Here is a 14,700-nt window from a genome sequence, read left to right on the forward strand (position 1 = left end):
CTATTCAATTGAGTTTTATTTATATAGCGCCAAATCACAACAGCAGTCGCCTCAAGGTGCTTTATATAGAGATTGACAGACCACATGACTTTCGTGCATTGCTTTGTGGGTACCCGTGGCAACAAAATCAAAACACTGCATCAGGCGCTAGTATTTCCAGCGCCGGTAATCATTAATTCTGCAGTTTTAATCCCTACTTGCATTTTATTTGCCCCAAAAACAGTTATGTACAAAACGAGGGAGAACACGGCAGGTCCGTACAAAGACAGACTTGACGAAAAGGCAAAAAAAAGGACGAGGAAAAAATCAAAGGAGTGAAAGGGTCAGACCCGTACGAGCGTACAGAGCGGAGTAAGGACGTTAGCGTGCTGCCCAACTTTCATCACACACATATTTATTATTATATGGTCCTAAGTGTGAGTGCAGACACTCACAAGATGTTTAGTAACTTCAGATCCCTGCAACAAGCCCAGGTCCAGTTTACTTTGGTGATTTGGACTATTCCATTTCACAGCTGCTGTTACATTTTTTTCCTTTATCTCCTGTACAGGCCAACGCATCTATTTGTCGTTTCAGGTTGTAGTATTACACAACATTTTCAGATCTAATAGAAATAACATAAGTGTTTCATAATTCATTCAATTTATTATCTTTATTTATAACTGGCATTATTGTTTCATTATATTATAGAATCTTACAAGAAAGAGGCAAAATTGTAAAAATCCATCATGCTTTATTAGCTGCTTCAGTGAAAAACAAATCAACAATGCAACAAAAAAAAAAACAACATTGGAAAACAACATACTGGAAAACAGTTATTCATCACTTGATTGCTTCAATACAACCCTTGGGCACATATATGCAGGACGTTTCGTGGCTGTTTTGATGTCGCTCTCTCTCTTAACCGATCAAATCTGGCTGTGGTAGCAGCTTTAAACTCGGTCTGACCCAGGGTGATAGAGGTGCCCAGTCTGGATCGCATTCCAGCATTTTGTAGGCTGGTTTTCCTACAAAACACAACAAACATTAGCCCATAAAAGCCACCGTGAACAAAGCAGCATAGCGCAGCGAATTCAATTCAAATCAATATAAGACTTATTTGTAACCTACATCAACAATTGTGTTATGATAAATTACGTAATAACTACAACAGAAGACTTACCTTTGTGGAAATGCTTGGAGCAGACTAACATGTGAGCTGGAGTGTTCTGGGACGTTATATTTGGTCTTCAAATGGCTGCAATCCAGGTCATCCGTCGCCTCTTTCTTACTTCGGAAACATGGCTTGAACAATTTCTCTTCCACGACGTAATCCGATAAAAAACAATCTCTTTACCCGTCGGCTTCCCGTAGCTGTCATGCGACCGGCTATTGCAGTTAATAATACAACAGCTTCTTGCCATTCTTTGTGTTTCTTTTTATCGCTGTGTGACTGTTTTCATGTGAAAGCCTGCGCTAGTATGGCTTGCCACTCATTCCCAAAATCCTTTGCGGTTTTACCCCGGAATGACGTCACATTTTCAATCTCTATTGTACAGTAGATCCTACAATAATACATACAGAGAAAAACCCAACAATCATATGACCCCTATGAGCAAGCACTTTGGCGACAGTGGGAAGGAAAACTCCCTTTAACAGGAAGAAACCTCCGGCAGAACCAGGCTCAGGGAGGCGGGGCCATCTGCTGCGACCGGTTGGGGTGAAAGAAGGAAGACAGGATAAAGACATGCTGTGGAAGAGAGACAGAGATTAATAACAGATATGATTCGATGCAGAGAGGTCTGTTAACACATAGTGAGTGAGAAAGGTGACTGGAAAGGAAAAACTCAATGCATCATGGGAATCCCGGCAGCTCACGTCTATTGCAGCATAACTAAGGGAGGATTCAGGGTCACCTGGTCCAGCCCTAACTATATGCTTTAGCAAAAAGGAAAGTTTGAAGCCTAATCTTGAAAGTAGAGATAGTGTCTGTCTCCCGAATCCAAACTGGAAGCTGGCTCCAGGTGACCCGGGTCACATGACCTGGACCTGAGTCCGTCGGTGCATCTTTGTGCTCATCATGGCAGCTGCAGCTGCTTCATGTGATGTATGGTTACGTGTCCAGTGGTGACGTCTGGCTGGAAACTTCGCTGAACCCTAATGAGCACCTCAGAACCAATCACAGACCTCCGTTCACAGCATGGAGTTTTGTTTGCTTTTAAATAAAACTCGGAGCTGCTGCAGGTGAGTCGCTCTGATCGAACACTCGAAAGGAAACGACGTCATCGGAGGCCAATTCTGACCAATCATGTCAGAGTCGCTCAGTGGAGGAGCTGTGTGTGCGTGTGTGTGCGTGCGGTTCATCCACAGCAGCAATCCCAGCGACAGCTCAGGCATCATGTTCTCTGTCATACGTGTGCTGTTCCTGCCTGTATGTATATGAGCCGGCCATCATCACCAGTTCTTTGATAGAATGTAATAAAAATCACTCAGAACTCAGACGTGTGGAAAAATGGTGTGTGTGTTGGATGTAGATGCTGATGTTCCTTCTGTGGTCGGGATTAGAAGCTGCACCGCTTCCGTCCATCCAACAGTTACCAGTTTGGGACTCACAGTAACGTTTGCTCCCAGCAGCACAGCAAAGCCGATCCTCAGGTTTGTGAGACAGAAGGAAAGAAAAGCAAAGACGCTGTGTCTCATTTATCGAGAGCATCCGCCACAGGACCGCACACGTCTTTGAAACACTACAAACATCCCAGTTTATTGAAGCAGCATCTGATCCACGAGGTTAGCATCATATTTGAGCAGAAGTTCAGTCAAAGTAAAGCCGACAGCCGCTCCTCAGGTCATGGTCTCCTCCTCTAGGTGGCGCTGGAAATTGTGTTCAGTATCACTAAGTGATTAAAGTGGGCCAGGCGACCTCGGTCCAGCTCCCTGATCCTCTGTTCAGTTTGCTGATGGTTTTACACACACGAGCTCCACCATGAGGGCAGCTCATTGTTTATACAGGCAGGTCCACAGGTATTTGGACGCAGACGGTTTTCTAATGTTGGACCTGAAACTGAATCTTCCAGGAAACAGATGCAGGTGAAGTGCAGACGTTCAGCTTTGACTCAGTGAGTTAAACACAGACTGCAGAAAACTGTGAGGAGCTACAGACTTCCTAACACAACGCCGTCATTTCAGGGCTCTAAGGTAAATGAAGATAAGTGAAAATAAAACGTTCATTTTAACACTTGGTTGCAAACCCTCTCCCGACACTGACAGCTCATGGACGTCACCACGTGCTGCTTTGCTCTTTAATGCGCTGCCACCTTTACTGCAGTGGCTCAAAGCTGCTGTTTGTTTGTGGACATTTCTGTCTTCAACCAGTGAAATGCTCGGTGGCTTCGTCGGTCTCTCCTGCACCGACAAAAACCATCTGCTTCATTAAGATGAAATAAAGTTGTTTAGTCAACGATAATCTTTGTTGTATAACTGCACAACTTTCATACCAACATGATTTGTGTGTTTGTCACCTCATGTTAAAATAACACCAAGTGTTTGTTTACATTTACACCTGTTATATTGACTTTATGTTAAACTGATATCACGATTTTATCAGAAGAATTATTTATTCTGTCAAGCTGCTGTTTAACATGTTTGCAGTGAATGGATTTTCTACATGCTCTAAGAAACACCTTAAAAACAGTAAGACAATAAACACAAACACTTCTTTAACCAGTTATCTGTGTGTCCAGCTGCACTTGAACTTAGTGTCTAATAAACTGAAAAACAGCAGCAGGTGTCCCAGAGTTTACCAAAGGACAGCCCGGTGTCCTCTGGTTGGTCACTGTCGTGCCCTCAGTGGATCCTTGGGTGTGAAACGAGTGTTTCTGCATCAAAGCCAAGCTGAGGAACATTAGGCTGTGTCAGAGTCGTGACACGTCCACAGGACTCCATCCACTGAAGAGGAGTTCAGCAGTTTCCAAGCATCGGATCCAAAAGCCGAAGCTTGAGGTTGGTGTTGTCGACGCGGCGTCTGTGTGGAGTCCATCTCTGACGACTGATGTCTTCAAGGATCAGACATCAGGTGTGTTTATCAGATCAAAACATGTGTTACATACTGCCGCCATCATCATCATCACAGAGCATTTTTATAACCACCAAAAACTGTGATTTAACCCTCTGGAGTCCACGGACGCACCAGCGCGTCCAAACGACCTATGACCCATCATGACCGTTTGCTGTTCTCTGTTCGTGGTCTGTGTTCATTTTTACTTCTTACGCTGTTCGACTAAAAACACTTTCACAGGAAAGAGCAGGGAGCTCACGTGACCCGGCAGTTGCGCTGCTTCTTCCGGTCTGAGCGCTCGTGTTTCCGGTCCGCCCTCCTGCCGTCTGTGGAGGACAGCGACAGCCGCAGCAGTTTACGGCAGGTCGGGACCGGGCGCGTGCAGCAGGCGCTCCCTCGAGAGCTCGGTGATCGGATCAGCTGACGGACCGGAGAGCCGGAGTGAGCCTCGGATCGGACCGTAAGTGCGCATGCTCAGGCTGCTGGCTCCTCTGCTGTTTGTCGGCTCGGGGACTGTCACTACAGTCTGGGCCCATCAGGGGTTGGAGTCCAGTCCTCGAGGGCCTGAAACCTTTACAGGTGTCCCTGCTGCAGCACACCTGAGTAACATCAGCAGGTCATTAGCAACACCTGACTGCACGCTCAGCCCCGAACCCTCCTCAAGTGTTAGTGTTTGGGAAATGCCCCACGTTCACGCGTGACATGATGATCGTCATGTTACTCAGGTGTGCTGCAGCAGGGACACCTGTAAAGGTTTCCCCGAGGAGTTTGTGACTTAATTGATGACACAATCAGCAGACGATACAAGTTTCGGGCCAAATTTCATTTAGCTATTAAAACACTTCACGTCTCCTACAGAGCAGCAGGTCTCTGTCTTCACATCAATAAATGTGAGATCTCATTGTTCGGTATCGTTCTCACTAAAGACCAACAAAGACGAGGCTCATTAAACTTCAGTTTCAGTCGGTGCTCATTGAGCTCGGTCTCTGAGAGGCTTCAGTACTCATGCAGCGGGCATCTCCAGGTGAGCTGTAGAGCTGGGAATGGATCCTTGACTCTTCAGCTTTGGAAGAATCAAACTCATTTTATAAAGAAATCTTCAATGATTAACTCTTATGAGAACGCTGCTCTGACTTCCTTCCTCCTCTCTAAACAACACATTTATTATTACTCAGCTTCCTACAAGCATGTGTGATGTCATTCCTCTTCATATCCTGTCTAAAACTGGAGCTTTCATTTCTTTGTCTGTAATTCTGATGTTGTTGAAACTGTGATGAAGAGGTCAGAGCTCTGTTCCAGGAGGATCCTGTTCCTAAGCACATGCAGTCTTCTTCTGGAATCGCCTCGTCTCTGGTATTACCTGGAAGAAGGACGTGTCCTTTAAACGTGCCCACAGGTGTGTCCTACCAAAGCTGTCCTTAAAACACTCAAACTGTGATGTCACATACGAGTCTGTTCATTTGTTCTGGCCGTGCTCACACTCCACACATGTTTATGTCAGAGACTATAAAAGTGATTCCCAGTGGTTTTGGAACGGCGTCTTATCCGGACCACATCAGGACAACAAGTTGTGAAACATTGTGTACTGTATGTATTTCATGTAATCTGTGTGCGACTGAGGTAGCTGCTGCGCTTGGACTTTGTTCTTTTATGGAATAAAGTTTTGCTAACAGCGCGCCATCATTTGATCCTCCTGCAGAGACCGTGTGTGTGTGTCTCTCCCACCTGCATGTCAGCTGACTGAGTCCTCTGTCTCCACAGGTCGTCCTGATGGAGGCGCTGTCCTGCGGGGAGCAGCATCTGGGCTCTGAGGAAGAGGAGGCCGCCCCAGCTGTGGGAGTGAGTCTGTGTGACTCCACCCCGTTGGTGTGGAGGATGCAGGACCTGAGGGCCGTTAGGGCTCGAGGCCTGGTGGGGGTGCTCCTGGGGTCGCTGCCCCGAACGCCCCGACAGAACGGGCGCCTGGGTCGACCGCTGCTGCTGCTGCCGGAGGAGGAGGGGCTGCTGAGGGAGCGCCGCGCTGCTGCAGCCCTACCAGACCGCTGCCAGGTCAGAGCGGGTCGTTACAGGTGCAGGCGCTCATCCTGGCGTCTCATTAAGCTGGCCGCCATGTTGGCTGTTTGGAGGTCACGGTCACCCTGTACATACAGTTAGCGTGTCAGGCTGCAGACATATTTATTTTAACACGGGACTCTGTGGCACGGACTCGCTGCTGGTTGTCATAGGAACTGCAGGCCGAGCTTCCTGTGTGTTTGATGTGTTCTTGTTCTCAGCAGGATGGCGGGGGGGCGGAGCTCCGTCAACAGTACGAGGAGGAGGAGCAGAGGAGCTTTGAGGAGCAGAGCGTCCTCGCACTGGAGGACAGGAAGTCGGCGCTGCTCCGAGCTATGACAGGTGAGAGTGTTGCCGTGATAAAGTTTCTGCGTTCTGTACCTGGCGGCTGCTCTCACGGTGCCCGTCCTCTCAGGTGCAGAGTCCGGCGCTGCGAGTGCAGATGAAGCCCTGCGGTGCCGCCTGCAGGCTCTGGACCAGAACTTCACCTTCCCGCAGTCAGCAATGGCGGTCCAGCTGAGCACGGCGAGGGCGGGGCTAAGTTACTGTCCTGAAGCCCGAGCCTTCCTGCAGGCCTACGGGCCAACTGGGGCTGAGCCCCGCTGTGACATCAGGTACCAGGTGTTCAGAGACCTGCGGGGGCGGGGCTTCTACCTAACCTCAGCGGGAAAGTTTGGAGGAGACTTCCTGGTGTATCCAGGTGAGTGAGGAGCTGAACACCTGACCAGAAGTCTTCATGATCAGTGAAGCTGATTGGTTTAAAGAGAATGATTCCAGAGGCTAACAGCCTGACATCACTGATGTCAGCAGTGATGTCAGGCTTCTGCTCCTGCTGATGATGATGGTGATGATGACGGCGACTCTGTGTGGTCATGTCTCGTCAGGTGACCCTCTGCGGTTCCACGCTCACTTCATCGCTGTTTGTGTGTCTTTGGATGAGTCCGTGTGTCTGCTGGACGTCCTCGCCGTGGCTCGTCTGGGATCCAACGTGAAGAAGACAGTCCTTCTGTGTTCACCGGGGCCGGACGCCAGCGTCTGCTACACGTCGCTTCAGTGGAGTGGGATAGTTTAAACGCGGGGGACAGGAGAGACGGCGCCCGCCGGCCCATGTTCAGGCGGGTCCGCGTCCTGCGTCTAAAACCTGTTTCTGTAACTCTGAGGCTGAAGAACAACTGCAGGAGGTCATGTGACTGACAGGGCGGAGCAGGGCCGCGGCCTCTAAAGGACCAGTAAAGCGTGATGGGTCTGCTCTTTGTTTCTCCGTGGCGAGCGTCACAAACACAGCTCTCTGCAGCTTTCAGACTCATCCACACGATTTCTCTGATGAAGCCTGTCGTGGAGCCGAGTCCAGCTCTGATCTCCGAGCCGTTCGACAACTTTGTCTTAAGGCAGCGTGCAGGAGGTGAAAGGACCCCGACAAACCCCGCCCACTTCTTTATTTCTTTTTATTAGTGACAGTGCGAGGAAACAAAGGACAGCTCTCCTTTTTTCAAAGAGTGTATTTTCTCAGTGAGTCATTGTGTTGAAATAAAAGTGATGTGGGTATTGATCTGTGATTGGGAGTGTGATTTCTGTCCCGATCGACAGACCTGCTGTGTACATGAGCCACACGAGGCAGTGACACGGAGACTGTGAAGAGCCGTGGTGAAAAGGTAACGACACCAACAAGGATCTGCAGGAGAGCTGAGAGAAAATCAAATACACCTGAATTTACTGCAGAGTTTATAATATCAGATGTGACAAAGCTCTGGGAGAAGGTATTGATCGGTCTCTGTGCACTCGACCCCACCCACACCAAAGTGATCACATCTGTATGTCACTGTTTCACACATCATTCTGTTATCAGCAGCTGAATGTCGAACAATCACTTGGATCCAGAGATGATCAATAATAATACATCTGTTTCTAATCTTCTCTTCTTCTTCAGAGTATTAGAAATAATTTAGAACTGAATGAATGCCTTGATGTCACAGTCGTTATGATAAGAACCAATCACAGCAGCTCTTCCTGAAGTCATCAATGACCCGAGGATCAATAATGACTTTTTATTGATCTCACTGTCGATGATGTTCTGACTCAGCTGGTTACCAGGTCAGGCTCCTGATTGGCTCTCCTTGTACCGTACGGTTACTGTGTAACCTGGGTTCTCTTAGTGAGAGACTATCTCTCCACTCCGTTACACATTCCATATTTACGGGGGACGACTCCCCCTGGTCGTGGCGTGGATAATTCTTTAAGACACTCCGGCTCGCCCGGCCACGCCCCACAGCTCACGTAAAAAACAGCTCTGCAGACATGACACCGGTGATAGTTTGACCGGAACCCGTCTCTCGACGGTGGAGAGACAGTCTCTCACTAAGAGAACCCAGGTTACACAGTAACCGTACGTTCTCTAGTATATCGAGACTATCTCGCACAGGCGCTACAGGCTGGAGAACGCTCACTCACCACAGCGAGGTCCGACTGGCGTGTAAGCCGGCAAAGCGGGCAACACGCCAGGGGAACAGCCTACAGTAGCAGGTCAAGCTAGGGATGAGACCTGTCCATCCACAGAGCCGAAGCCGCCCCGTGCTGTCGACAGACAGGGAGGGGGGCTGGCAGCCTAGCCTGCCAAAGTGGAGGGCTGGGCAACAACCCGAAGGCCCACCCCCAGCACCGTCACCACGTGCTGTCCGCAGACAGAGGAGCCTCAAGAGTGAACAAGACGCTCGAGGTCAGTCTTAAAATCCTAGCTCACTGAGCAGGCCCGTGCTAGCCGTGTAAGCCCGTGACACACAGGCAATGCACCAGACAGGGAGCCAGCGTTGCAGGCTGGAGAACACTCACTCGCTGGCTGAGGTACCAAACACAGCGAGATCCAACTGGCGTGGGAACCGGCAAAGTGGGCAATACGCCAGGGGAACAGCGTGCAGCCGCAGCACCTCATATGCCAGACAGAACCTGGCTAAGAGGCTGGAGAACACACACTCGCCGCAGCGAGGTCCAACTGGCGCGTAAGCCAGCAAATGTGGGCAACACGGCAGGGGAACACCGCCCGCAGCTGCAGTGCAGCCACTGGAGTGGAGGGCCAAGCTAGGGACGCGACCCAAAGGTCGCCCCAGGGCCAAGCGGCCACTAAGTGCTGTCCGCAGACAGGGGAGCTGCAAGAGTGAACTCGAGGATGAGACACTTGTGCACAGCCGGCACCGCAGGCTGGAACACACACACTCGCTTGCTGACATATCCGACACAGCGAGGTCCGGCTGGCACGTAAACCGGCAAAGCTCGGGCAACACGCCAGGGTAAAACAGCTACAGCAGCAGCAGCAGTAACAGCAGTGGCTCAAGCTGCAGTCAGAGCCGAGAAGCCGTCGCACTCGAGCAAAGACAGGAACCCCGCTGGTCATGTGAACCGCGCACGTGAGCTGTGGGGCGTGGCCAGGCAAGCTGGAGTGTCTTAAAGAAGTATCCACGCACCACGACCAAGGGGGGTCGTACCTCGTACGTATGGAATATGTTACGGTGTGGAGAGATAGTCTCGATATGCCAGAGGAACTACAGGGTTGAAGTTTTCATGTTTCAATCAATTCAATTCAATTCAATTCAATTTTATTTATATAGCGCCAAATCACAACAAAAGTCGCCTCAAGGCGCTTTATATTGTACAGTAGATCGCACAATAATAAATACAGAGAAAAACCCAACAATCATATGACCCCCTATGAGCAAGCACTTTGGCGACAGTGGGAAGGAAAAACTCCCTTTTAACAGGAAGAAACCTCCGGCAGAACCAGGCTCAGGGAGGGGGCGGGGCCATCTGCTGCGACGGTTGGGGTGAAAGAAGGAAAACAGGATAAAGACATGCTGTGGAAGAGAGACAGAGATTAATAACAGATATGATTCGATGCAGAGAGGTCTATTAGCACACAGAGAGTGAGAAAGGTGACTGGGTGCTCCTGCTGAGGAAAAACTCAATGCATCATGGAATCCCGGCAGCCTCACGTCTATTGCAGCATAACTAAGGGAGGATTCAGGGTCACCTGGTCCAGCCCTAACTATATGCTTTAGTAAAAGGAAAGTTTTAAGCCTAATCTTGAAAGTAGAGATAGTGTCTGTCTCCTGAATCCAAACTGGAAGCTGGTTCCACAGAAGAGGGGCCTGAAAACTGAAGGCTCTGCCTCCCATTCTACTTTTAAATACTCTAGGAACAACAAGTAAGCCTGCAGTGTGCTGAGCGAAGTGCTCTAATAGGGTGATATGGTACTACAAGGTCATTAAGATAAGATGGGGCCTGATTATTTAAGACCTTGTATGTGAGGAGCAGGATTTTGAATTCTGGATTTAACAGGAAGCCAATGAAGGGAAGCCAAAACAGGAGAAATCTGCTCTCTCTTTCTAGTCCCTGTCAGGACTCTTGCTGCAGCATTTTGGATCAGCTGAAGGCTTTTTCAGCGAGTTTTTAGGACATCCTGATAATAAAGAATTACAGTAGTCCAGCCTGGAAGTAATAAATGCATGAACTAGTTTTTCAGTGTCACTCTGAGACAGGATATTTCTAATTTTAGAGATGTTGCACAAATGGAAGAAAGCAGTCATACATATTTGTTTAATATGTGCGTTGAAGGACATGTCCTGGTCAAAAATGACTCCAAGGTTCCTCACAGTGTTACTGGAGGCCAAGGTAATGCCATCCAGAGTAAGAATCTGCTTAGATACCATATTTCTAAGATTTTCAGGACCGAGTACAATAACCTCAGTTTGATCTGAATTAAGAAGCAGAAAGTTAGCGGCCATCCAGGTCTTTATGTCTTTAAGACATTCCTGCAGTTTCACTAATTGGTGTGTGTTACCTGGCTTCATGGATAGATAGAGCTGCGTGTCATCTGCATAGCAGTGAAAATGTATGCTATGTCTTCTAATGATGTTGCCTAAGGGAAGCATGTATAATGTAAATAGAATTGGTCCTAGCACTGAACCCTGTGGAACACCATAATTGACCTTAGTGTGTGAAGAGGACTCTCCATTTACATGTACAAATTGGAGTCTATTAGATAGATATGATACAAACCACTGCAGCGCAGTACCTGTAATACCTACAGCATGTTCTAATCGCTCTAATAGGATATTATGGTCGACAGTATCAAACGCAGCACTGAGGTCTAGCAGGACAAGCACAGAGATGAGTCCACTGTCAGAGGCCATAAGAAGATCATTTGTAACCTTCACTAAAGCTGTTTCTGTGCTGTGATGAGCTCTGAAACCTGACTGAAACTCTTCAAATAAGCCATTCCTCTGCAGATGATCTGTTAGCTGTTTGACAACTACTCTTTCAAGGATGTTTGATATGAAAGGAAGGTTGGAGATTGGCCTATAATTAGCTAAGACTGCTGGGTCTAGAGATGCTTTTTGAGTAAAGGTTTAACTACAGCCAGCTTGAAGGCCTGTGGTACATAGCCGATTATTAGAGATAGGTTGATCAGATTTAAGATTGAAGAATTAATTAATGGCAGGACTTCTTTGAGCAGTTTTGTAGGAATGGGGTCTAAAAGACACGTTGATGGTTTGGAGGAATTAATTATTGAAGTTAACTCAGAAAGATCAATTGGAGAAAAAGAGTCTAACTTAACATCAATGGTACTAAAAGTAGCTGTAGATAATATTACATCTGTGGGATGATTATTGGTAATTTTTCTCTAATGATAAAAATTTTATTTGTGAAGAAGTTCATGAAGTCATTACTAGTTAACGTTAAAGGGATTGTTGGCTCAGTAGAGCTCTGACTTTTTGTCAGCCTGGCTACAGTGCTGAAGAGAAACCTGGGGTTGTTCTTATTTTCTTCAATCAGTGACGAATAATAAGATGTTCTGGCTTTTATGGAGGGCTTTCTTATAAAGCAGCAAACTATTTCTCCAGGCTAAATGATGATCCTCTAAATTTGTGACACGCCATTTCCTCTCCAGCTTACGAGTTATCTGCTTTAGGCTATGTGTTTGAGAATTATACCACGGAGTCAGGTACTTCTGATTTGAGGCCTTAGTTTTCACAGGAGCTACAGTATCAGAGAGTCGACGTAGTGAGGAGGTAAAATTATTAACAAGATAATCGACCTCTGTTGGAGTAGCTTCTCAGATAGCTGCTCTGCTCTATGTTGGTACAGGGCATTGAAGATGATAACAGTGGGTGGATTATATTCTTAAACTTAGTTACAGCACTTTCAGAAAGACATCTACTGTGATAAAGTCTACTCTCCACTGCTGTGTAATCAATTACTGTAAATGTAAATATTATCAGGAAATGATCAGACAGCAGAGGGTTTTCAGGAAACACTGTTAAATGTCCAGTTTCTATGCCATATGTTAAAACAAGATCTAGAGTGTGATTAAAGTGGTGGGTGGGTTCTTTTACATTTTGAGAGAAGCCAATTGAGTCTAATAACAGATTAAATGCGATGTTGAGGCTGTCATTTTAGCATCTACATGGATGTTAAAATCACCCACAATAATTATTTTATCTGAGCTGAGCACTAAATCAGATAAAAAGTCTGAGAAATCAGAGAGAAACTCTGTGTAAGGCCCAGGTGGACGATAGATGATAACAAGTAAGACTGGTTTCTGAGTTTTACAGCTGGGGTGGACGAGGCTAAGCATCAGGCTTTCAAATGAATTAAAAGTCTGTCTGGGTCTTTCGTTAATTAATAGACTGGTGTGAAAAATTGCTGCCACACGCGCCCTCGGGCCTGTGCTTGGGATTTCTGGTAGTTAGAATGACTCGGGGTGTTGATTCATTTAAACTAACAGAATCATCCTGCTGCAACCAGGTTTCTGTAAGGCAGAGTAAATCGATTTGTTGATCAATTATTAAGTCATGTACTAACAGAGACTTGGAGGAGAGAGACCTAATATTTAATAATCCACATTTCACTGTTTTACTCTTTGGTTCAGATGTGGATACTGTATCGTTCTTTCTTTGTGATTTTTATGTTTAAGTTGTTTATTGCTGGTTTTGGTTTGTTTTTGTCTGTTTGGGAGCTGACACAGTCTCTATCTATGGAGATGCCAGCGGGGGGTAGCAGGAGGAGAGAAGCTGCAGAGAGGCGTGTAAGACTGCAACTCTGCTTCCTGGTCCCAACTCTGGATAGTCATATTTTGGGGGTTTAATAAATTGGTCCATATTTCTAGAAATGAGAGCTGCTCCATCCAAAGTGGGATGGATGCGTCTCTCCTAACAAGACCAGGTTTCCTCCAGAAGGTTTGCCAATTATCTATGAAGCCCACATCGTTTCTGGGACACCACTCAGACAGCCAGCAATTTAAGGAGAACATGCGGCTAAACATGTCACTCCTGGTCTGATTGGGGAGGGACCAGAGAAAACTACAGAGTCCCACATTGTTTTGGCAAAGTTACACACCGATTCAATATTGATTTTAGTGACCTCCGATTGGCGTAACCGGGTGTCATTACTGCCGACGTGAATTATGATCTTACTGTATTTACGTTTACCCTTAGCCAGCAGTTTTAAATTTCCTTCAATGTCGCCTGCTCTGGCCCCTGGAAGACAATTGACTATGGTTGCCGGTGTCTCTAGCTTCACATGTCTGAGAACAGAATCACCAATTACCAGAGTTTGACCAATGCGGGTGTGTCGCCGAGTGGGGAAAAACGGTTAGACACATGAACAGGTTGGTGGTGTACCTGGGGCTTCAGTTTAAGACTATGCTTCCTCCTCACCACGTCACCCAGCCGCCCTCTTTCCCCAGCTGCTTGGGGTCTGCCGGGGAACAGCTAGCGGGGCCTACGCTATCTTCGGCTGCACCAGCTACAGGGCCTGGCTAGCTACGGGTGAATGAAGGGTGCGAAGCCGAGTTCGAGCTCCTCGGGTGTCTGTCCTTCCTACACACAGGCTGCTCTGATCACTGCTGGGTGAAGCTTTTAGAACTCAACAGAGTTGAGAGGTCGGAAAATCATCTCTGCCTCTGAAACACGGACTCAGGAACCTCAATCTGACTTTGGTCACCAGAACTTTCAGAATTTTGTAACCTTTGATAACTCAGACATCGCTCCATGCTTCCATATCCAGCAGCTCGGCTTACTGTAACCCTCTGTTTCATTATCAGCCAGTCTTCAGACATGTGACCACAGACATGTGGCCACGGTACTGAAGGCCCTTCTTATCCTTTGTGTTGACCAGTGGGTTGATGCGTGCTGTATAAATACAACAGTAATGTGCAGAAGTCTTGAGTCAGATATTCTTGTAGTTCCTAAAGTGCTCTTGAGCAGACACCTGAGCAAAGAAGCAGTTTTAAACTGTCTTTAGGCTCTTTGTCAGCAGCAGCTTGTCACACAAACACATCATCTGTTCCTGTTTCTTTGGTGAATCTGAAAAATGCCAAAGGTGACACAGTTTGATATAAAATCGTGTTGTTGCTCCAACGAGCTGTTAGCTGAAAGCTCTCCATATCTCCGCGTGAAATCAGAGGAAACTGGAGCTGATCATGTTCACTGGAAGCTGTGGGCCTCCTCAGAGCCGGACCTCAGCCTCACTGAAGCAGTGTGAGATCATCCTGACAGGGAACAGAAACATCCAAGCCCGGGGATCCTCACAGAGAGCTGCTCACACCAAACAAACACAAGTTTCCA

The 14,700-nt window shown here is 47.3% G+C and overlaps 1 protein-coding gene across 4 annotated transcripts; it reads left to right on the forward strand.

Moving 5' to 3' along the window:
* The first annotated feature begins 1,980 nt into the window (after positions 1–1,980).
* tsen34 (TSEN34 tRNA splicing endonuclease subunit) lies at positions 1,981–7,634 on the forward strand. Of its 4 annotated transcripts, none has more exons than XM_031759027.2 (6): positions 1,982–4,493; positions 5,333–5,429; positions 5,795–6,082; positions 6,307–6,427; positions 6,501–6,785; positions 6,970–7,634. In XM_031759027.2, exons 3-6 carry the CDS (start codon positions 5,804–5,806, stop codon positions 7,155–7,157), a joined length of 873 nt encoding a protein of 290 aa, XP_031614887.2. In that variant the 5' UTR covers positions 1,982–4,493; positions 5,333–5,429; positions 5,795–5,803; the 3' UTR covers positions 7,158–7,634. The 4 variants fall into 4 exon arrangements, with proteins under 4 accessions (XP_031614889.2, XP_031614887.2, XP_039454157.1 ...); XM_031759031.2 differs by having other exon boundaries at positions 1,984–4,493; positions 6,310–6,427; XM_031759029.2 differs by lacking the exon at positions 5,333–5,429 and having other exon boundaries at positions 1,981–4,493.
* Positions 7,635–14,700: the final 7,066 nt, after the last annotated feature.

Source organism: Oreochromis aureus, linkage group 14 (assembly GCF_013358895.1).
Source record: "Oreochromis aureus strain Israel breed Guangdong linkage group 14, ZZ_aureus, whole genome shotgun sequence".
In the NCBI taxonomy this organism is placed as follows: domain Eukaryota; kingdom Metazoa; phylum Chordata; class Actinopteri; order Cichliformes; family Cichlidae; genus Oreochromis; species Oreochromis aureus.